This window comes from Phoxinus phoxinus (assembly GCF_949152265.1).
Source record: "Phoxinus phoxinus genome assembly, chromosome: 1".
Taxonomy (NCBI): domain Eukaryota; kingdom Metazoa; phylum Chordata; class Actinopteri; order Cypriniformes; family Leuciscidae; genus Phoxinus; species Phoxinus phoxinus.
In genome coordinates this window covers 14553540-14576379 of record NC_136876.1, presented here as the reverse complement: position 1 = coordinate 14576379, position 22840 = coordinate 14553540, and the positions used below count along the sequence as shown (strand labels likewise).

At 40.6% G+C, this 22840-nt stretch overlaps 3 protein-coding genes across 3 annotated transcripts; 1 reads left to right on the top strand and 2 right to left on the bottom strand.

Annotated features, from left to right (window-relative positions):
- Nucleotides 1–1967: 1967 nt before the first annotated feature.
- Nucleotides 1968–10379, bottom strand: LOC307009659 (GTPase IMAP family member 7). Its single transcript, XM_079633577.1, has 2 exons — nt 10213–10379; nt 1968–3792 (listed from the first exon to the last, which is right to left on the bottom strand). Exons 1-2 carry the CDS (start codon nt 10226–10228, stop codon nt 2768–2770), a joined length of 1041 nt encoding a protein of 346 aa, XP_079489703.1. The 5' UTR covers nt 10229–10379; the 3' UTR covers nt 1968–2767.
- A 1723-nt stretch (nt 10380–12102) lies between these two features.
- Nucleotides 12103–19714, top strand: rsad1 (radical S-adenosyl methionine domain containing 1). Its single transcript, XM_079620284.1, has 9 exons — nt 12103–12383; nt 12478–12611; nt 14695–14899; nt 14986–15351; nt 15571–15634; nt 17772–17919; nt 18019–18073; nt 18274–18377; nt 18487–19714. Exons 1-9 carry the CDS (start codon nt 12243–12245, stop codon nt 18644–18646), a joined length of 1377 nt encoding a protein of 458 aa, XP_079476410.1. The 5' UTR covers nt 12103–12242; the 3' UTR covers nt 18647–19714.
- Nucleotides 19715–21320: 1606 nt separating this feature from the next.
- On the bottom strand, nt 21321–22451 carry rasd2a (RASD family member 2a; the record flags this gene model as incomplete). Its single annotated transcript, XM_079614169.1, has 2 exons — nt 21321–21829; nt 21920–22451. 2 exons carry the CDS (start codon nt 22449–22451, stop codon nt 21321–21323), a joined length of 1041 nt encoding a protein of 346 aa, XP_079470295.1.
- Nucleotides 22452–22840: the final 389 nt, after the last annotated feature.

The following is a 22840-nucleotide window of genomic DNA, read 5'->3' as shown; positions in this document are numbered from 1 at the left end:
ACGATGCATTAAGAGCCAGGGGTAAACTTTTGAGCAAGATGATGATGTTTACATTTTTCTTATTGTGTTGTACATGCTAATATCTTATTTAGCCTCTGAAGGGTTGGACTAAATTAATGAATGCATTTTTAACAAATAAGACCAATTTACACCAATGATCCAGTTCAAAAGTTTACACCTCTTGACTCTTAACGGATGCTTCCTTCTTGTGCATCACTAAATGTTTGCAGGGTTTGTAATAGTTGTGTATGAGTCCCTCAGTTGTCACCAGTGTGAAAGTATGGATCTTACAATCATAGTCACTGCTAGTAAGGAGTCAAATATGCAGAAGATGCTGGAAAAGCAAAGAATGTGCAGGAGCTGGATGATTTTTCTTCAACCATTAAAAAAAAAAAAAAAAAAAAAAGTTATGGATCATTCAGGTAATGACACAATATTAAAATCGAGCCTATGTAATTTGTCTTTATTTTGTGTTTGTATTTTATTTAGGCTATTAAACATCTGTTATGTGAAAAAGCTTTTTCAGGGCAGTACTAAATAGAAACAATGTGTATGATCCGTCTTATTAAAAAACATATAAAAATAACATTTTGGAGATTCTGCAAGGAGTATGTAAACTTATGACTAAAGTATAAATGCAACAAAAATGATAACATTATTAGACGCCAAAATGTTGCTATGGTTATCACGTTCTTATGTTGCTATGTGTCAAATCATCGCAATTTCATGACTCAAAGGACAAAAATTAAGTGGATTCAATCCCACATTTAAATGCAGTTATCACTATTTATAATTTACAGTGTGAATGTAACCACTGGTCCTCTAGAAGTATGAAAAACAAAACTATTTAGATTGTCAACAGCGCTCCCTTTAAGCCATCACTTACCGCGTTCGGCACTCTCCCTAAAACTCTCGTCATAAACACTGACTGAAGTTGTCCGCACTGCACAGTGAATATCTTATTTATATTGTGTCTAGAGAGACTTTGTTGTTTATGAGGGGATTTGCGAAAGGATAAAGCTTGTGCTGATTCTAAACATACATTTTGAGCGAATTATTGGCATGCGGACTCTAAAACGCCTCTGATTTGCCACTGATTTTATGCACTTAACTGTGATTGGCTACAATGCTCAACGCTGAAACAACGTTGTTTCGTTTCGTTTTTAAATAAAAAAAATTCACAAAATTTCGTTTTGTGTCATCCAGTGCCCGGACTCGACTGGACTCGGACATTTTTCCGAGTCTAAAATGTCCCGAGTCCGTGTCAAGTCCGAGTACAAATTCATTCGAGTGCGTGACAAGTCCGAGTCCATTCAAAATTGGACTCGAGACCGGACTCGAGTCCGAGTCCGAGTTCGAGTACCCCAACTCTAAACAAAAGTATTTGCAGTGCATGTAAATCTTTGAAAACCTTTATTTTTCTTTGTTCATTTCGAACACGTTTCATCACAAATGCACAAATTTTGCTCTCCTTTCTGTGGTCTTTTTTGCAGGTCTAAATCTTTTCAGTATGTTTGATTGAATAATAAAGACACAAAGAAAACTCCATAAAATACCCTACTACTTTGTTTATAAAACTTTAAAAATTCGATTCAAAATATTCATTCAAAATACTGCCTTACACATATATACTACTGCCTTGAAACACACAGCAATGCAATGAATAGCTTTATTAAAATCAGAAAAGTGTTGGACAACATAATCATCAGCAAAAAGCGAAGCAAAAGGAGGACAGTCCACAAAATACAATCTAGAATAATACTACAATTGACCAATTCAAATTTACAGTATTTTTTTTTAATAACATATGTAATTAAAAATATTCTATTAAATTAGAGAAGAATGTGCACTGTTACTACGTATCCAGAGGTGTTGTCAGTCAAGATCACCAGCTGAGTGCCCTTGATAGCCACCAGAGGGCACTCCACCCTGAACTATTGACTGACCACTATTGTATTTTTGTTGGGTGGGGGTCTCTGGTCATGAGGTTAAATTTCAGACTCATCAATCATGTTAATTGGCACTTCAGTACAGTAGGTAGTGATAATGCTCCTAAGGAGTTAATCGCAATTAAAACAAGAAGAAGAAGAAGAAGAAGAATATCAAGGCTTTTGGCAGTAATGCAACTTTTTGGATGCCAACTGCGTTAAAACACCAAGGAAGAAAAAGGAATATCAAGGCCTGACACCTAAATGGGACTCAGGTCGATTATCATTTACTGACATTTACTGGGTTAGTGGGTGTTCCCTGCAAACATTTTTGTGCGATTTGCTTGCCGCCGCGACTCTGATTGGTGGAATTTTCTCTCACCACGAATTCTGCTGTTAAAAACAATTATTCTAAAAAAAAGCTGAAATAATGTGAACAGGTGGCTTCAAGAAATGATTATACCACCAATTAACAACCTCTAAAGGTCACAACAAATCTGTCATTAAAGTTTTAAAAGTTATTGTTAAAAATAAATTTCCCTATGGTGAAAATAAACGGAGCTTTTACTTCCTGAATCCGGCCGTTGCACTCTATTCACAACTCGTCATGGGATAGTAAAGTAACCATCAGATACGCACTTCAGAATCTCTGCTTACGTAATACTTTTCACCTATGATTTATGAATACTATGAATTCGGACATACTGCACATCTCACATACTTTTATCGGCATACTATACAGTAAGGAAGTAGGCATATTTAGATGCAGGGATTATTTTTGCAGTTCCAGACACACTTCAAAGAAAAAGGAAAAAAAACACACACAAAACTTTCTGTATTCAGACTGGAGGTGCCCGAAAGAAGCGGTTAATAAAAGCTGCATTAAAGTTGGCTGTTTGTGATCCCACTCTGTCATCCAAGTGTTGAATGGCCAGCTGTGCAGCGGCCCCCGATGCCCCGCCCACAACCCCTCCCACTGCCCCTCCCACTACCATTCCTGCCGGCCCTTCCACAGAGCCCACGATCATTCCCATGGCTGCTCCAGCTACAAACCCCAGTCCTAGCCCCACAGCCAGTGTAGTCCTGAGCCGGCTATTCTGCAGTTCGGCCTTGTCCCTGATTTCTGCCCCGATTCTCGCATTGTAGTTGTCCATCTGCCAGCGCAGCTCATCCCCCCGAAACTGCTCCTCCAGTTCTCGGCACGTCCTCTTGATCTCAGAGTTTTTCTTCTTGCGTAGCTTTCTCTCCTCGGTTCTGATGCTGTCCTCAGCCCTCTTGTAAGATCGGTTAATGTAATGGTGTCCACCCATTGCCTGCAGCATCCGCTCGATCTTATGTAGGAGCTCCCTGTTTCCGGTGTGGTTCCTCCAGTTCTTACTGAAGACATGATAGCGGCCGTTGCACTGCTCCACAAGCTCCCGCAGGTGCCAGTCGGTTCGCATGACCTTGTCGTTCAGCTCTCTGCCTCTCAGATGCCCATCGTAAACCAAGAGGACCATTGTGTAATTCAGAACATTCTCCCCAAATTTATCCGTAACCAGCTTGGGAGTCTTCATGTCATTAGGGGAGATCTTCTCCAGGTCGAATACGATGAGTACGGCATGAGGTCCGGGACACGACAAACACATTGATCTTCTCAGCTCTTTCCTCATTTTGGTCTTGGACAGGTCTTTGTTGTACATGTTCGGTCCGTTGACTACTGCAACCCGTCTTCCTATAAACTCTCCCACGTTTTTCTGGCTGCTTGTAATGCTATAAACATTCTCGGAGAACTCCTCCCTTCCCAAAATGAAGTTTGTGAGAAGGAACTGAGATGTACCACTGCTCCCGATAACCAATATCCTTAGTTCCACATCACCAAACCCTAGGAGAAAGAAAAAAAAAACAGTCAATAGTTGAAAATAAAATTGGTGTCATTATTAACACACCCTCATATGGTGCTTTTCCACTGCACGGCTCAGTACGGCTCGGCATGGTTCGGCTCACTTTGCTTTTTCACTGCATGGTACGGCTCAGTACGGCTCAGTACGGCTCGGCACAGCACGGCTCGGTTCGCGTGCCCGTATCGAACCGCGCCGTACCGTACCATGCAGTGGAAAAGCGCCAATATTGTCTCAAACACATTTGCTGTATTATTATTTTTTCAGTGGAACTCAAAAACACCATGTCGAGATGGACGCAAACACCATAAAAGACTGTCCATATCTCTTGTGTGCTATATTCCAAGTCTTCTTTCTTCTCAAGTCAGGCTGAAATTGAAGTCATTATTCACTGAATGTAATTCACTGAAATAACATGTTCAGTTTAATTGGCTTGTTTAGTTTTTTTGTCATTGTCACTGTTTTGAGAAGACTAACAAGGTATGTGAGCCGGCAACACAGTCCGTCCTAGTGGGAGTGCTAGCGGAGTAGGAGGGGGTGGAGGAAAGCCACGCCCACACTTCCGCTGCTGAAAGTGATTTGCAGCTTGCCTCTGTAAATTTGTATGAGGATATGGAAGAGGATTATCTCTGAAGTCTCCTGTCACCACTGGTCCCGCCCAGCTCCAAGACTCCTGTGTCTCCAGAGATCCCAGCCAGCCTCCCTCTCCCACCTCCTCTTCCAAAGTCAGCCAGTTCCTCTGCCCACCTTGGCTGTATTGCCTTCCCTTATGTCCTTCTGCTCCTTCCCTGATGTCATTTTCCTCCTTCCCTGATGTCCTTTTGCTCCTTCCCTTATGTCCTTCTGCTCCTTCCCTGATGTCCTTCTGCTCCTTCCCTTATGTCCTTTTGCTCCTTCCCTGATGTCCTTCTGCTCCTTCCTTGATGTCCTTCTGCTCCTTCCCTGATGTCCTTTTGCTCCTTCCCTGATGTCCTTTTGCTCCTTCCCTGATGTCCTTTTGCTCTTTCCCTGATGTCCTTCTGCTCCTTCCCTGATGTCCTTTTGCTCCTTCCCTGATGTCCTTTTACTCCTTCCCTGATGTCCTTTTGCTCCTTCCCTAATGTTCTTTTGCTCCTTCCCTGATGTCCTTTTGCTCCTTCCCTGATGTCCTTCTGCTCCTTCCCTGATGTGCTTCTGCTCCTTCCCTGATGTCCTTCTGCTCCTTCCCTGATGTCCTTCTGCTCCTTCCCTGATGTCCTTCTGCTCCTTCCCTTTATGTCCTTCTGCTCCTTCCCTGATGTCCTTTTGCTCCTTCCCTTATGTCCTTCTGCTCCTTCCCTGATGTCCTTCTGCTCCTTCCCTGATGTCCTTTTAATCCTTCCCTTATGTCTTTCTGCTCCTTCCCTGATGTCCTTCTGCTCCTTCCCTTATGTCCTTTTGCTCCTTCCCTGATGTCCTTCTGCTCCTTCCCTGATGTCCTTTTGCTCCTTCCCTGATGTCCTTCTGCTCCTTCCCTGATGTCCTTTTGCTCCTTCCCTGATGTCCTTCTGCTCCTTCCCTGATGTCCTTCTGCTCCTTCCCTTTATGTCCTTCTGCTCCTTCCCTTATGTCCTTCTGCTCCTTCCCTGATGTCCTTTTGCTCCTTCCCTGATGTCCTTCTGCTCCTTCCCTGATGTCCTTTTGCTCCTTCCCTGATGTCCTTCTGCTCCTTCCCTGATGTCCTTCTGCTCCTTCCCTTTATGTCCTTCTGCTCCTTCCCTTATGTCCTTCTGCTCCTTCCCTGATGTCCTTTTGCTCCTTCCCTGATGTCCTTCTGCTCCTTCCCTGATGTCCTTCTGCTCCTTCCCTGATGTCCTTCTGCTCCTTCCCTGATGTCCTTCTGCTCCTTCCCTTTATGTCCTTCTGCTCCTTCCCTTTATGTCCTTCTGCTCCTTCCCTTTATGTCCTTCTGCTCCTTCCCTGATGTCCTTTCGCTCCTTCCCTTATGTCCTTCTGCTCCTTCCCTGATGTCCTTCTGCTCCTTCCCTGATGTCCTTCTGCTCTTTCCCTTATGTCCTTCTGCTCCTTCCCTGATGTCCTTTTGCTCCTTCCCTGATGTCCTTCTGCTCCTTCCCTGATGTCCTTCTGCTCCTTCCCTGATGTCCTTTTGCTCCTTCCCTTATGTCTTTCTGCTCCTTCCCTTATGTCCTTCTGCTCCTTCCCTGATGTCCTTCTGCTCCTTCCCTTATGTCCTTTTGCTCCTTCCCTGATGTCCTTCTGCTCCTTCCCTGATGTCCTTCTGCTCCTTCCCTGATGTCCTTCTGCTCCTTCCCTGATGTCCTTCTGCTCCTTCCCTGATGTCCTTCTGCTCCTTCCCTGATGTCCTTCTGCTCCTTCCCTGATGTCCTTCTGCTCCTTCCCTGATGTCCTTCTGCTCCTTCCCTGATGTCCTTCTGCTCCTTCCCTTATGTCCTTCTGCTCCTTCCCTGATGTCCTTCTGCTCCTTCCCTGATGTCCTTCTGCTCCTTCCCTGATGTCCTTTTAATCCTTCCCTGATGTCCTTTTGCTCCTTCCCTTATGTCCTTCTGCTCCTTCCCTTATGTCCTTCTGCTCCTTCCCTGATGTCCTTTCGCTCCTTCCCTGATGTCCTTTTGCTCCTTCCCTTATGTCCTTCTGCTCCTTCCCTGATGTCCTTCTGCTCCTTCCCTTATGTCCTTCTGCTCCTTCCCTGATGTCCTTCTGCTCCTTCCCTTATGTCCTTCTGCTCCTTCCCTTATGTCCTTCTGCTCCTTCCCTTATGTCCTTCTGCTCCTTCCCTTTATGTCCTTCTGCTCCTTCCCTGATGTCCTTTCGCTCCTTCCCTTATGTCCTTCTGCTCCTTCCCTGATGTACTTCTGCACCTTCCCTGATGTCCTTCTGCTCCTTCCCTTATGTCCTTCTGCTCCTTCCCTTTATGTCCTTCTGCTCCTTCCCTGATGTCCTTTTGCTCCTTCCCTTATGTCCTTCTGCTCCTTCCCTGATGTCCTTTTGCTACTTCCCTGATGTCCTTATGCTCCTTCCCTGATGTCCTTTCGCTCCTTCCCTTATGTCCTTTCGCTCCTTCCCTTATGTCCTTCTGCTCCTTCCCTGATGTCCTTCTGCTCCTTCCCTGATGTCCTTTTGCTTCTTCCCTTATATCCTTCTGCTCCTTCCCTGATGTCCTTTCGCTCCTTCCCTTATGTCCTTTCGCTCCTTCCCTTATGTCCTTCTGCTCCTTCCCTGATGTCCTTCTGCTCCTTCCCTGATGTCCTTTTGCTCCTTCCCTTATGTCCTTCTGCTCCTTCCCTGATGTCCTTTCGCTCCTTCCCTTATGTCCTTCTGCTCCTTCCCTGATGTACTTCTGCACCTTCCCTGATGTCCTTCTGCTCCTTCCCTTATGTCCTTCTGCTCCTTGCCTTTATGTCCTTCTGCTCCTTCCCTGATGTCCTTTTGCTCCTTCCCTTATGTCCTTCTGCTCCTTCCCTGATGTCCTTTTGCTACTTCCCTGATGTCCTTATGCTCCTTCCCTGATGTCCTTTCGCTCCTTCCCTTATGTCCTTTCGCTCCTTCCCTTATGTCCTTCTGCTCCTTCCCTGATGTCCTTCTGCTCCTTCCCTGATGTCCTTTTGCTCCTTCCCTTATATCCTTCTGCTCCTTCCCTGATGTCCTTTCACTCCTTCCCTTATGTCCTTTCGCTCCTTCCCTTATGTCCTTCTGCTCCTTCCCTGATGTCCTTCTGCTCCTTCCCTGATGTCCTTTTGCTCCTTCCCTTATGTCCTTCTGCTCCTTCCCTGATGTCCTTTCGCTCCTTCCCTGATGTCCTTCTGCTCCTTCCCTGATGTCCTTTCGCTCCTTCCCTGATGTCCTTTCGCTCCTTCCCTTATGTCCTTCTGCTCCTTCCCTGATGTCCTTCTGCTCCTTCCCTGATGTCCTTTCGCTCCTTCCCTGATGTCCTTTCGCTCCTTCCCTTATGTCCTTCTGCTCCTTCCCTGATGTCCTTCTGCTCCTTCCCTGATGTCCTTTCGCTCCTTCCCTTATGTCCTTCTGCTCCTTCCCTGATGTCCTTCTGCTCCTTCCCTGATGTCCTTTTGCTCCTTCCCTTATGTCCTTCTGCTCCTTCCCTGATGTCCTTTCGCTCCTTCCCTTATGTCCTTTCGCTCCTTCCCTTATGTCCTTCTGCTCCTTCCCTGATGTCCTTCTGCTCCTTCCCTGATGTCCTTTTGCTCCTTCCCTTATGTCCTTCTGCTCCTTCCCTGATGTCCTTTCGCTCCTTCCCTGATGTCCTTCTGCTCCTTCCCTGATGTCCTTTCGCTCCTTCCCTGATGTCCTTTCGCTCCTTCCCTGATGTCCTTCTGCTCCTTCCCTGATGTCCTTTCGCTCCTTCCCTGATGTCCTTTCGCTCCTTCCCTTATGTCCTTCTGCTCCTTCCCTGATGTCCTTCTGCTCCTTCCCTGATGTCCTTTCGCTCCTTCCCTTATGTCCTTTCGCTCCTTCCCTTATGTCCTTCTGCTCCTTCCCTGATGTCCTTCTGCTCCTTCCCTGATGTCCTTTTGCTCCTTCCCTTATGTCCTTCTGCTCCTTCCCTGATGTCCTTTCGCTCCTTCCCTTATGTCCTTTCGCTCCTTCCCTGATGTCCTTCTGCTCCTTCCCTGATGTCCTTCTGCTCCTCCCCTGATGTTCTTCAGCTCCTTCGGAGCCTTGGGTATTTGCCTGTTGATCCCGTAATTTCACCTGGCCTGTCGACCTGGCGGCCCGCCTTGGCTCCTCGCTCCACCAGAGACCATCGTCCTTGCTGCACCACAGTGCTCCCGCATCCCTCCAGCTCCGTCTTGGCAGATGTCGCTCTGCCTGCGCCACAGACTTGCAGGTCTTCAGATGCGCTTCGTCCCTCCACTCCTTCGGCTCCGTCCTCAGTCACACTGGCTCTACCTTAGTCCTCTGGCACCCTGACTCCACCTCGCACACTTGTCAAGAAGGCTCCGCTGTTTTTATTAATTAATTAATCCTCACCTGTTCTTCATTCTGTTAATCAATCATCATCCTCTGTGTATTAAGTCCTATGTTCTCCTCTGTTGTTTGTCTCGTGTTGAAGTTATGTTTGTTGTGTTTTTGTATCGTCCTTCCTGGATTATTCAATTCTGTGTTTATTGTTCATTCTGCGTCGTGCATTTCTTCTTTTGGATTTACTCCTGCAACGCCTGACACCCCCAGAGACATATTTAAAAAATGGTTTGACTCCAACTGTTTGGCAGTAACAGTACACAACACTCCAGTTCAAATATGCAGAATGACATTAGAGAGCTGCAGTTGAGGGGAATATTTTCTGTACATTTCTGTGATTATTTTATTAAACCAAAATAACTGTATATGACATCAGAAGACTGCAGCACACACTGGCTCTTATGTGTCTTTTTATTGTCCTTTTTTTAAACTTTTTCGAGGTGTGGAGCAGCATGAAACATCTCATTTTGTGTTCCAAAGAAGAAAGAAAATAATTCAGATTTGGAACAATATATGAGTATGAGTAAATGACAGTATTTATATATTGTAAACTATTCCTTTAAGATTAAAATGTACCTTATATTATTTTACAGTGATGTTACCAATTGAATATATTTTAATAATACATTTTAAATTAGATTTTTTGTTTTGTTATACATGTATATTTTGCAATAATGTAACACTAGTTGTAAATTAGACTTCTTGATTAAATAAGAACATTTTAAATATGTGTTCAAAATTCATACTTATCTAGAGATGAATTTAGAGTCAGAAATACCCTTGTGAAAAAAGTAAACATTAACATACTCTTAAAAGCATAACTTATTACAGAAATAATATACTTTAAATAAAATGATTAATTATTCAATGTTTTCCAATTAATAATTAATTGCGTGTTATTTACAATTAAATGCAGTTAGTTGAACCCACTGACTTGTAGGCCTACATCTTTATATGTAATTTCATAATTACGTCTATTGTCTTTGAAATATGGTTAAAGTTATACTTATACTGACAAGCATTTATGGTAGGCAAACTAAAATATACTTTCATGTAATTTTATTGAATATTTGTATGTGTATTATACATAAATTGCAAATTAGTATATTTAAAATATATTAACTTAAAATGTAATATCAAACAAAAACGCTACAGTTAAAATTATAATCAAGTATTTTTAATGTGCTTTAGTATGTTAATCAACACATCAAAATAAGTGCACTTTTCTAAAGCATGAAAAAATGCTAACAAATGATTTTAAATTTAACATTTTTACACAGTTACACAAATGTGTACTTAATTGCATTAAGAAACATAGACATGAATGTACACACTCTTTAAATAATATTACATAACCTGCAAGTACTGTTATATATACAGTTAAGCACACTTAGCCGCTGCATGTTGTGAAGTAATTTCCAACTTACCTGCTCTTTTAGGCATGTTTCCAGAGGCTGCTTTGTTTTATTGTATTTGATGGTATGTTTTTGTTGTTCTTGATGCAAAGAGATTCTTTCTTAGTTTTTAAAAATAATATTAGTCAGATGCCACATTACATTAGTTTTCTCATCTCTGTTGATAATGGACAAGCTCTACTGGATGGAATAAGGCCTGGAGACATGGGGAATTGAATTCACTCATGCACTTGCCCAAAACACCCCACCCCACCCCACCCCACACAAACACATGACTTCGATTTTGACGGCATGAGTTGCATCATGGCATAGGAATCACAGTTTTGACTGACAGAAAATACATTTTGTTTATATATGAATTATGCTGGTTAAAGATTTTTGTATTGTATGAAATGCATGTATCTTATAACCTTAAACACTAACTGGTCTGTCCTTTTTGAACAACAAATTTTTTTTTCACACTGACAACAGTATACCAAAATATATATAAATTAACAAACACCAATCAGCTATAGGGCACAAGTTGATTGGTCACGTGTTTGGTTTAATAGTTGATAAATTATTTACACCAACACTATGAAATAGCAATTATATCCTACAAAACTATAAATATTGTTTGTTTGTTTGTGTGTTTGTTTGTTTGTTTGTTTGTTTGGCTGGGCTGTAAATGGTTTGTAGTCCTCTCTGTGTTTTTTAATTGCATGTCCTTTTAAAGATTATGATACTGGGTGTCTGACACAAAGTGTTCATGTTCCTTTATATTTTGTATGACCTACTAATAATATCAATGTGTATTGATCAACATATCCTCTACAACTGAACATAACTACAGAAGGCCTGGATGGCACAAAACAAAAGGCAATAAAAAAAACATTTTTTATAGAGGTTTAGTAATTTGGTCTCGAAGTGATTTATTTAAAACAATTGCTGCATTTTCTGCCAAAATGGTGCAAATAACTGTAGTGGATGATGTTGAGCCGCGACATTGGGCCATGCTTCTTTTCTTTTCTACTTTTTTTTTTTCAACGGTTTGATTGATTTTAATATGTGGCATGCAGTTGTACTTTGATTACAGATGGAAAACTAAATAAAAATGAAAATATAAAAAATATATGTAAGGAAATAACAAAAACATCACCTCATAATAATACAGTGCTATACTTTAAAACACAAAATAAATTTTTTTTTGCCCCAAAATTATACATGTAATGATACAATAGATACAAATGTTTCACATATAATGCTCTAAATGATTCCATATAGCAAGACATGAATAACATTAAAGGTAACATTCATATCAAAGATATATATAAAAAATCGATTCACACATTAAAATGGTATCCTTTCAGACCATTTACATTTTGTTTTACCCTACCAATAATATAATAAGATTCAACATAAAAATGTAACTCTTGTCTATAACTTTTTTGACATAATAAAAAATAACATCTATTTTCTCTATGTAAATTTTAATTCCACTTAACATATTAAATAAATATTCCACATCAATCCAAAATAATTTAACATACATACATTCAAATCATTTAATAATTGTAATTTTTTAAGATGCAAAATAGTTTCAGTATCCTTTTTACAAAATTAACAGGATTCAGAAAGGTAATTTTTTATATCTTTTTAGGAACTGGATACAATTTTATTTATAATTTTAAAGTACATTTCATAAACTTTATTATTGATACAGTATTTGTTATTATAAGTCCATATCAATCTCCAATTAATATTTCCAAAATGGTCATTTCCAAAAGTATTTATTTCGAGGTGTTGCAGGGCAATGAATCAGGCATCTGAAAAACGTATTATTACTATCTTTAATATCAACACCTTAACACAAAACAAACAAAAGCCCGTCTATGCAAAAGCCAGAAGTTGAGTTTTGTGACCATAGATATACATAATAAAGGCCTTTATTATGTATATCTGTGTTTGTGACGCACGCACTGTGTGTTGCAGGGAAATAGCGCCGTGTAGAAAAATGGCAGAAGTAAGCAGCACACATGGAAGCATAACTTGACTAGTACAGTATGTCGAGACGAGCTTTCCTCAGACAACATCACGCTCTGCAGTGTTTGGGAACAGGGCTCGGTTGGTCTGTACTGTTGAGATCTAGCGCTACTCACAGGCTGCCTCCTCCTCACTCAGATGAAGCGTCACTTTATGTCCATGTGAGTGTATAACTCTGCCTGTCAAAGCCAGTCACTGGCAAAATGTAAAGAAGTGAAATGTAGCCTATCTGTCTGTATTTCTCCTTTTCTACAGTGGCCATATTGCCTGAAAAAATGCTCCTACTGCAACTTCAACAAGTATATTCCCCGGAGCCAAAACCATGCGGTCATGACAGAATGTCTGCAGAAAGAGACACAAACCTTATTGCAACTCAGTCAAGTCTCCCGGTCAGTACAGAGATACCTACCTCTAGAAAAAAGTACACATTAGCACACTTATAAAAGGTGAACTTATAATTGAAAATAATGTCCTTTTCAAAGAATATACATAATTGCATGTTATTTGCAATGAAATGTCTTAAGAGTGCTTTTGTGACCCATTTAAAGGGACAGCTCATCCAAAAAATAAAATAAAAACAAAATTCTGCCATCAAATTCTAAACCTGTATGAGTTTCTTTCTTCTGTTGGACACAAAATAAGATATTTTGAATAATGTGGGCCATGTTTATCTCCTCGCCGGAACATTTAACAGCAGCATTCAGTTAGAAATGTATTCTTATTAAAGTTATTCGATAAGAGCAGTGAGTCGATTTTCTGTTTTTCTGTTGTTGTTTGATTCATATTAACAGCATATATATAGTAGTAGGAGGTACTGTATTATTACGCTGCTTTTGCTTTAAAGAGATCGTTCACCCAAAAGTGAAAATTAGCCCATGTTTTACTCACCCACTAATCATCCTAGGTGTATATGATATGACAATCTTTTTTCAGACGTAACGTTATATAAAAAATGTCCTGGCTCTGTAAGCTTTGTAATGGAAGTGAATTTTTTGGAAGTCCATCAAAGCGCATCCATCTGTGATTAAAGTGCTCGACATCTGGGGGGTTAATAAAGGTCTTCTGAAGTGAAGCAATGCGTTCGTGTAAGAAAAATATCCATATTTAAAACTTTAGTGACTAAAATAACTAGCTTCTGGCAGACGGCACAATTTACTCACTACTTAATTTAATGCTCTGTCTGACATCCAGCTCTCTGTGTGCGTTCTTCGGATGTGTGCGCTCACTCAGAAAACCATATATCAGATGTTTAGATTGTTTTAAAACGCATGCAGATAATAAACTTTCATTTACGATGAAGAACTGCAATGTCACGTGAGAGTGACTGCGATAGAGATGACAATCCAAACCAAACGTTTTAGTTTTTGGCAGGGTATCCCAGGCATCGATATAAATAAAAGCTAGATGTCTCGTCCGTGCTGCTGGTCAATGGAGGTCGACGTCCGCACCTGGCGGCCATCTTGTCACAGTCAGCTCGCTCACTCGTACCATTGTGTTTTAATGGTGCATGTACTTTTTAAATAACCATAACTTGCTCAATTTTCTACTGATTTTCAAACGGGTTGGTTTGTTATAAACGTCAGAGATGTAGTAGTTATGACACTGCATACTTATGAATAATTATAATATTTCAGCATGTTCAAGCATCCAGAATTATAGCCACGTTAATAACGTTTGTAAGAAACCAAACCGTTTGTAAATCCGTCAAGATTTCAGCGAGATAAGAGTATTTGTGTTCGTGCAGATCACTCACCTTACATCAGAGCCCGCCAGAAAGCTTGCCTGTGACAAGATGGCTTGATGACGTTAGAGACTCCGTCGTAGGACATCTAGCCTTTATTATGTATATCTATTAGGGCTGTAACGATTAATCGCGATTAATCGAAATCCAAAATAAAAGTTTGTGTTTACATAATATATGTGTGTGTATTGTGTATAATTATTTTGTCTATATAAATACACACACATGCATGTATATATTTAATAAAAATGTGTTATTTATATATAAATAGTTCTATTTATATGTAATATAAATCATATAAAAATATATATGCAGTATATAAATGCAAATATTTCTCAAATATATACATGCATGTGTGTGTATTATAGACAAAATAATTATACTCAATACACACACATATATTATGTAAACACAAACTTTTATTTTGGATTTCGATTAATCGCGATCGTTACAGCCCTAATATCTATGATCCTAGGCACAATTAAGCTGTAAAGGCTCCGCCCTCTTCTGGAACGCTCATTTGCATTTAAAGGCACATGCACAAAAAACATGTTTTTCCTTCTTCTTTAAAAAAATGGTACAATAAAAGATGTTGGGTATTTTGAGCTGAATCTTCACAGACACATTCTGGGGACACCTTATATGACATCTTGTAAAAAAAAGGGGCATAATAGGTCCCCTTTAATTTTTGGGTGAACTATCCCTTTAATTTGTGCCGTACTGTTCCCAAGGATCAGCTCAGTGTTTTTTGGAGGAGGAACACCTAGCTTGGCTCAGCCCTCCACGATCGCTGCTGTCTTGGAGACTGTTTCCAAAAACGCCCACCTCTCAGATGATGCAGAGGTCACTCTGGAAGTGAATCCCACACCTGCCGGAAAAGCTAGTCTGAAGGACTTCATGTTAGCAGGAGTTAACCGGTTCTCTATTGGAGTTCAGGTACGCTGCTTACACACATGCCACAATCCGTCAGATGGTATGTAACTTACATAGAGTCTCCGTAGATCTAATGCTGTCTTCCACAGTCACTGAATGATGATCACCTGAGGACACTAGGGAGGGATCACAACTCCCAGCATGCTCTCCGGACAGTGTCAGAGGCCAGGACGCTCTGCCCGGGACGTGTGTCTGTAGATGTCATGTTTGCTCTCCCAGGTCAAAGCGCAAAGTCATGGGAGAGTGAGCTGGAGAAATTGCTGCCGGTTTGTGACGATCATGTTTCACTGTATCAGCTGACTGTGGAAAGGGGGACCCTGCTTTTTAAACAGGTTGAAACCGGGGAACTAAGCGTGCCTGGCGACGATGTCACTGCTGACATGTACAAATCAGCACGCAGAGTCTTAGAGAAGGCTGGGTTCTGCCAGTATGAGGTGTCCAACTTTGGTAAAAATGTAAGTTATAATTCATTATGTTCTTAAACCTATACGCTGTAAAAAGTATCAAAATAAGAAGTCGCACTAGCAACACAAAGGTCATGTGTTTGATTCTCAGGCATGCACTGTCATTTGCTTTAGATAAAAGTGCCTGCTCAATGAATAAATGCTATATTATTTTAATTATTTGAAATGGTTAAGTGTAATCTTGGTTTATTGATTATGTACCCGTTGTAGAACGCTGTCAGTGAACACAATATCGGGTACTGGAGGGGACGTCAGTACATCGGTGTAGGCCCAGGTACATTCATGCACATGTACTACTCTTCAAACATTTGGGGTCAGCAAGAATGTTTTGAAAGAAATTAATTCTTTTTTTTTTTTAGCAGGGATGCTTAAAATTGATCAAAAGTGACAGTAAAGACATTTCTAATGAAAAAAAAATATTTCTAATATCTAGTTCAGTCATGGAACTCTATGCCCCTGTTTACAGCTGGTATTAAGATGTGCTTTGGTTGATCGGATCACAAGTAGACACCTGGGGTCTCATTTATAAAGCGTGCGTACGCACAAAACGGGGCTGGAAACGTACGTACGCCAGTTCCCACGCAAAGGTTGTGATCTATAAAAAACAAACTTTTTATAAAAAGAATCTGCGCACCTTTAAGCAAACTTTGAGCCGTGCGTACGCACATTCTGGAGACAAAGGGAATTGGCGACACCGATGGTGAGCTGGAGTTAAATGTCTTTTTGGTCACTTTTAGACAGAAAATCGAAATAGAATATAATTTGACTCACCAAGCCTATGACTTGAAGCAAATATCCACACCTTAAATGTCCGCGCCAGCGAGCGCGTTAGTGAAACTGACGCATATCTAACGGCAGATGAAGTAAAACTGTAAATCTTCATTATGAGTCCTAATCATAAATAGGCTACAGTGCGTGTTCACAATAACAGTTTAAATAAAATAATGATTTTAACTATTTTTTACTTCTGATATAAACATTCAGATTAAATATGACATTCTCATTAATGGAGTTAAACACTTAAACTAGCTACATGAAATTTACTGAAAAGTTCAAATATATATATAAATAGCCTATCGATATTTGTTGTGGATGCAATGCTTTTGAACACTTTTCCTTTGGCATGCTGTGTTTTAATGTTTGCTTATTATGATAATAGCAGATTGTGCAAATATAATGCACAACAAGGTCGATCTGTTTCCATTAAAAATATAAATCAATTAAAAATACTATTTGGTCAGTGGAAAATATTGAGAAAAACTTTCTCTGAAATGTATTTTACACTATTTGATTTATTTTTTCAAAAACAGGGCATGGATAGGCTACTAAATTATTTGTATTAATGTGACGGCACATCCGTATTTAAAATTTTCCTAATGTCTTGTACATTACAGGATATGCATAGTAAAACGAGGCGTTGTAAGCATATATGGTTATTTCGGGGAGGAGACGCATGTGCGCACAATCTTCCACTGAGTGGGATTTATAAAGTGAATTCTGCGCAGGTTCTGGCATACGCACGGTTTTATAAGTCTGAATATTTTTTTGCGTACGCCATTTTTGGCTTTCGGGCGCACGTACACTTTTAGTAAGGATCCTACGCGCAGTTTTATAAATGAGGCCCCAGGTGTTTTAATCCGTCTCTTTTGTCCACTTTCAACCACTTCTGTCCTGATTTCTTCGAGGGGAGGGTTGTTCCTCAGATCTTTTTCAGATCTTTGGATATAATGGACAAAACAAGCTCGCGCAATTTACATATGAACGCAACAGGAAAACACCAATCATTTTGATATGATGATTTGATGCTCTGGAAACACTAATTATTATTATCAATGTTAAAAACAGTTACTTAACGTTTTCGTGGAATCATTGATACCATTCAAACTTTTGTGGTAAGATAAAAAAAAGAGAGAAATTAATACTTTTATTCGTCAAGAATGCATTAGATTGATCAAAAATGACCGTGAATACGTTTAGATTTCTATTTAATATATGCTTTAATAAATGTAATACATTTAAGAAATGCAAATGAATGTGGTTTATTGAACGTTCCATTTATGAAATAATCCTGTAAAAAGTATCGCCATTTCCACATCAATGTTAAGCAGCACAACCAGTTTTCAACATTGTTAATAATAATAATAATAATGTTGATGATAATAATAAATGTTTCTTGAGCACCAAACATCATATTAGAATGAATTCTGACGGATCATGTGACACTGAAGACTGGAGTAATGATGATCACAGGAATAAATAACATTTTTAAATATATTAAAATAGTTATTTTAAATTGTACTGTATTTTCACAAATGCAACCTTAGTGAGCAGAAGACTATATATAGGATATATATATATATAAAATAGACTGATCTTACAAAAACACTCAATATTGTCTCATGATCTGTTAGGGGCTCATGGGCGCTTTGTGCCGCGTGCAGTGGGAGGAGCTCAGAGGGAAGCACGAACCCAGACTTTAGGGCCAGATGTTTGGATACAAGAGGTTCAGCGTCACGGTCACGGGACACGCCGTCGGATACAGCTCGACCACCGTGGCCTGTAAGTGTATCTTACATGTAGTCCACACACAAGTAGCTGTGCAAGCAATCGCACAATCTGTTGCCGAGTTATTGAATCGGATCATGATTGTGTCTGCAGGCTGGAGGAGGTTTTGGTCATGGGTCTGCGTATGAATGAAGGAATCACCCAGCAGGTAAAATGGACCGCTTCTTAACACAGCATAGTTCAGGTCACATTTCCAACCAATTATGTTTCGCTTTTAAAAAAAATACATGATTTATACAACATGTTAATATGTAGTAATATGTGGTAGGTTGAAATACTAATGCTTTTTTTTTTTTTTTTATGTGAAAAGGGTGAACTGACCAATGCATTTAATCTTTTTTGGTGTAGCACTGGGAGTTATTCAGCCCAGAAGCTGACCTCCAACACATTTTTGGGATGTCAGAAAACGTTCAGGAATTGCAAGCAGGCGGGCTTCTAATACTCAATGACAGGTAATGCTTATGGCTTCAAAATTGTTTTGCTTTTAAAGTAACCCAAGTGTGATAGTACATTTTCACTTACACATTAATTCCCCCCCTGATGCTCACCTTTATGTTTTAGGGGTTTGCGGTGTTCCTGGGAAGGATTAGCGTTACTGGACAGCATCTTACCCACAATGCTGCTAGAATTAGAGACGTTTTTCCAAAGCAGGGTTTCTGTACATCAGCAGCAACACAGACTTTCACAGAGACAGATGACCGTTTATATCGGAGAAACATGAGACAGAGATAATGGTAATAAGGTAAACATGAAACCAATGCATCCATGATTGAAGAAGTTTACTCTTGAAGATGTATCGTTGGTCAATGACGTGACACGTTTTTTTCCCCCTCCTATCTATTAATTTATACAGAAGATTTAAAAAGCATTGCATACATGACTTGAATGCACCTCTTCAACGTGAACATGCTTTTAATTTCTGGATAAAAATTCTGTGTAATTTTTTAAGGGGGTTTGGGGTGCGTAAAGTAAAAAGTCAGGATGATGTGATCTTTATATATTACACAATACACTTCTTACCTCCTAGATGAAATACTGTACAGTCGGCTTTTTGCTAACTGTGCTCGCCTACACACACACACACACACACACACACACACACCTACACACACAACACACACAACACACACACACACACACACACACACACCTACACACACACAAAATTAAACCATGATTGGAGAGCAATAATCCAGGCGACTTACCAGGAAAAGCGTCAGGAAATAAAATGCCAATAGGCCTTTACGACCCACAGAACATGAACACACTTAAACATGCTTTTTATAAAGTCTCTAGAACCTATTAAACGCGCCTCAGTATTTGCGCCGCACGGGTGTGCTCAATGTCAAGGCGCTGCGCCAGTGGCATGCGTTTCTTCACATTTGAGAGGTAGTACACAACCATTACGATGGAAAAGTTCATTCCAATGAACCAAGCTGGAGAATATATTAAAAACACTCTACCTGTCACATGCATGCTGTATTCTGCATTTTTTACACTTAACATATTATATAATTCAGGAATCTGTGAAACGAACTTGATTGCTTGTCTGATCTATGAAATCTGAAGTGATTGTATCCTGGGGGCTTTATCATTTTTATTGGTATTTGATTCGACATGCATAGAAATGATTTCATATTGCATCTGCCATTTAAAGTTACTCCTCTGCAAACCACCCACATGCTCAGTCGGAGAAGGTCACTGAAGAATCATGAATTATTCTTGTTGCTCCCTAACTTATTTCATGTAGAAACCCAATTAAAATATATTGCATCAATGTAGTTGAGACATTATCGTATCAACGGTCCCTATATAAATGTTTAGGATTCAAGGGACATATAACATAAGAGATGGACAACAACTAGCGTGAGTCGTGACCCAAATAAAGTAGGCTATTTATAACAACACAAACAAAGACAGAACCCCCTAGAACTAACAGTCCGCTGTCCATGGTGCTGACCGAGCGCCTTCTGCATACAGATCATTATGCAAATATCCGGATGCGCTAAAACGTCTATATGCTTCTTTGTCTTATTATTGATGCAGGTTGTCATTTCTTTGCAAGGCATATTAATCACTGTCTGCATTCATGAATATTCAAAGTCCAACGGAATTTCATTTCTTTCTGCATCGTGTTGTGTAACGTCTATTATGCAAAGCGTGATTGTATTGCCAGGGATTCACACATTTGAACGCGTGGGCGCATTTTCTTACTAATGCGAGAGAATTTTACGCCAGCACAACGATGATGACTCAAGCCACTGCAGACGATGAGAAGTAAGGCTTCAACGCCTACAACTTTCTTCTCGTTCTCCATCCATAAATGGACATATTTTGAGGTTTGTTCTAAAAGTAGACCCGTAGATGCTGCTGCAAAAGGGAGGTGAGGTGGGGTACACGTTATAAATATGTACAGTGTTATGACTCATGAATATTACTGAAGTGGTGTTACGTTCTCTCGTTTGTCATACCCGATTTGCTGAAAAGTAACATTTTAGCGGATAGGCCTACATTGTTTGCAATGACCCTGAACACACTCACGCATAATGAGGGAAAACACGACACGTTATTTATTAAGGACAATTTTATTGTTGTCTGTTATACATGACAAAGTGAAAACAATTTTGAGGTAATGAAGATTTATTCATTTTCAAGAAAAAATAACAACAGCGCGTGACTGCGTCTTTCATTGTTGTCTGAAGTAAGAAACGTGCAAACAAATGTGAGGTAATATACATTCAATATAAAGAAAACATGCATACTGCTCCCGTATACAACATTTCCCAGTTGGAAAAAAAAATGCGTCAGTATCTGCGTTTTGAAACTGGTCCAAACTTGTCAAGAACTGCACTGTAAAATTGGTGACATGGTTTTTATTCATATACTATAAGTCAAAATATTATTTAACAGCACTGAATCAATGTAAATACATTAACTAATGCGGCAAAACCCATTTTGTTTGTTAAATTGACTAGAAATGACTATTTAAGCCAGGTAATTGGTTACCACACTATACTGCGTGGTTGTATACATTCAGTCTTAAAAAGTTTACAAGAGCATTTTAGCAGCAATGCCATAGAATAACCATTTTTTGGTTCCCCAAAGAACAGTTCTTAAAATAACAGAACCACAGATTCCAATAAAGAACCTTTATTTTTAACAGTTAAGCTGGTTTGTTGCTGATCTTCCAGTTGGTTTACACCAGCTAATGACCAGTTTAGACCAATAAAACCATCTTAAGCCTGCTTTTCCTGCAGGGGTTTTAAAGACATTGCACAAATACTTTGAAATCTGTCCTCTGGTCCAGCCAGGGACTTATAGAATATAATAATTCTTACGTAGCTGAATAATTATTATTCATAGGTTTGAAACAGAGTCCCTATAGAGTTACTCTTTTACTGTATTTGGCACCTCTCAATAGGTGTACTTCTTTTAGGGGTGCTCGGCCCCATCACGCGCCGCAGATCGCTACTGAAACTCGGTCTGCGCGCGAGCGGCTGCAACGCCCCACACGGCTCATTCACGGCTCTTTTGTTTCTCTTTCTGCTGCTCAGCGCTTGATACGTGTGAATGGAGATGTCTCGATGGAGAGAGGGTCTGGTTTCGGTGGGGAGCCCTCCCAGCACCGCCAGGGCTTCGAACATCTCCTCCAGGTTGGTGGAGTCTTTAGCAGACACCTCAAAAGAGACGCTGTCCTCCCCGAGAAACCGGCAGACATCTGAGTGTCGCACGGCTCTCGAGGAGTTTAAGTCAGTTTTATTGCCACAGATTATGATCGGAAGCTGTCTGTTTTCTTTGGACTTGGTCAGCTTGGATTTGGCCGTGACGATCTCCTCGCGTAAAGAGCAGACCTCAGTGAAAGACTCTCGGTCAGCCACGCTGAACACCAGCAGGAATATGTCACCTGTTGAGGACATAACAAGAAATTAGAATTTAGTAAATCATAGATATTGTTAATCGAATAAAAAACGGTACATAGGCTATATATACTGACCGGTCAATATAGTCAGTCTTCGCTTGGCAGGGAAGTCTCTCTCTTTGGACGCGTCCAGGATATCTAGCTGGTATCTCTCTCCTCGGATGTGGAACAGTTTGCTGTGAAAGTCTTCAGTCGTAGGCTCATAATGTTCCTTGAATCCGTCATCGCCGAGGAAACGGCGTATAACCGCTGTTTTTCCCACTCGCGGCGCGCCGAGCACAACTATGCGCCTGTAATGACTGGGTTTCACGCTGACCAGATCGTCGTTTTTACTCTCATATCTCAAATGCTTTGTTTTATGGAGCTGGGAAGCGGAGAAGGGGTCCAGAGATCTCCGTGGTTTGCGTTCAGAGGACGAGGGTCGCTTCCCAGTGCTGGAGGAGCGCACCACCCCTGGATGTCTCCAGTGCGACGCGCACTGCAAATGCTTTTCAACTGTTGCGGTGCCTTCGGAATGATAGCTGCAACAGGAGAGCGTCGCGGTGCCAGCAACTGAAAGAAGAGCTTTATCAGTTGTGTTCACCTCCATGCTCCTTGCTGGTATCATCCAGAACGGCTGGTTCTGTGCTCTCGGTGCAGCGAGTTATACAGTACGCGCTTCCCGCAGTGCTTTTTATATGCTGAGGCTGAGGGTGGATGGGTGGTGTCGTGTGGTGCGTCATTCAACGCTTATAGATTTGGTTTCTTCTGGTGAATCTGAACAATGCTGCTGCCTATTTAAGGTATTGCCCACCGCAGTGTTACTTGGACCCGAGCCATTCTTATGCAGAGCTGCAGATTTTCAGTATTGTCAGTTAAATAATGCATAGGCTACTTAAAACATGCGCACTGAAGAAGTCAAACGTTTTCCAGCTTAAGTTGGATTGAAAAACGCCTGAATAAATACGCAATAAATACGCATTTGTAAAAAGTTAGCAACATGATTGGTAGGGAAGG

Coding starts and splice junctions, on each gene's coding strand:
- rsad1 (XM_079620284.1), top strand. CDS start 12,243: ATGTCGAGACGAGCTTTCCTCAGACAACATCACGCTCTGCAGTGTTTG. Junction 12,612..14,694: donor CAACTCAGTCAAGTCTCCCG/GTCAGTACAGAG, acceptor ACTGTTCCCAAG/GATCAGCTCAGTGTTTTTTG. Junction 15,352..15,570: donor TGTCCAACTTTGGTAAAAAT/GTAAGTTATAAT, acceptor TACCCGTTGTAG/AACGCTGTCAGTGAACACAA.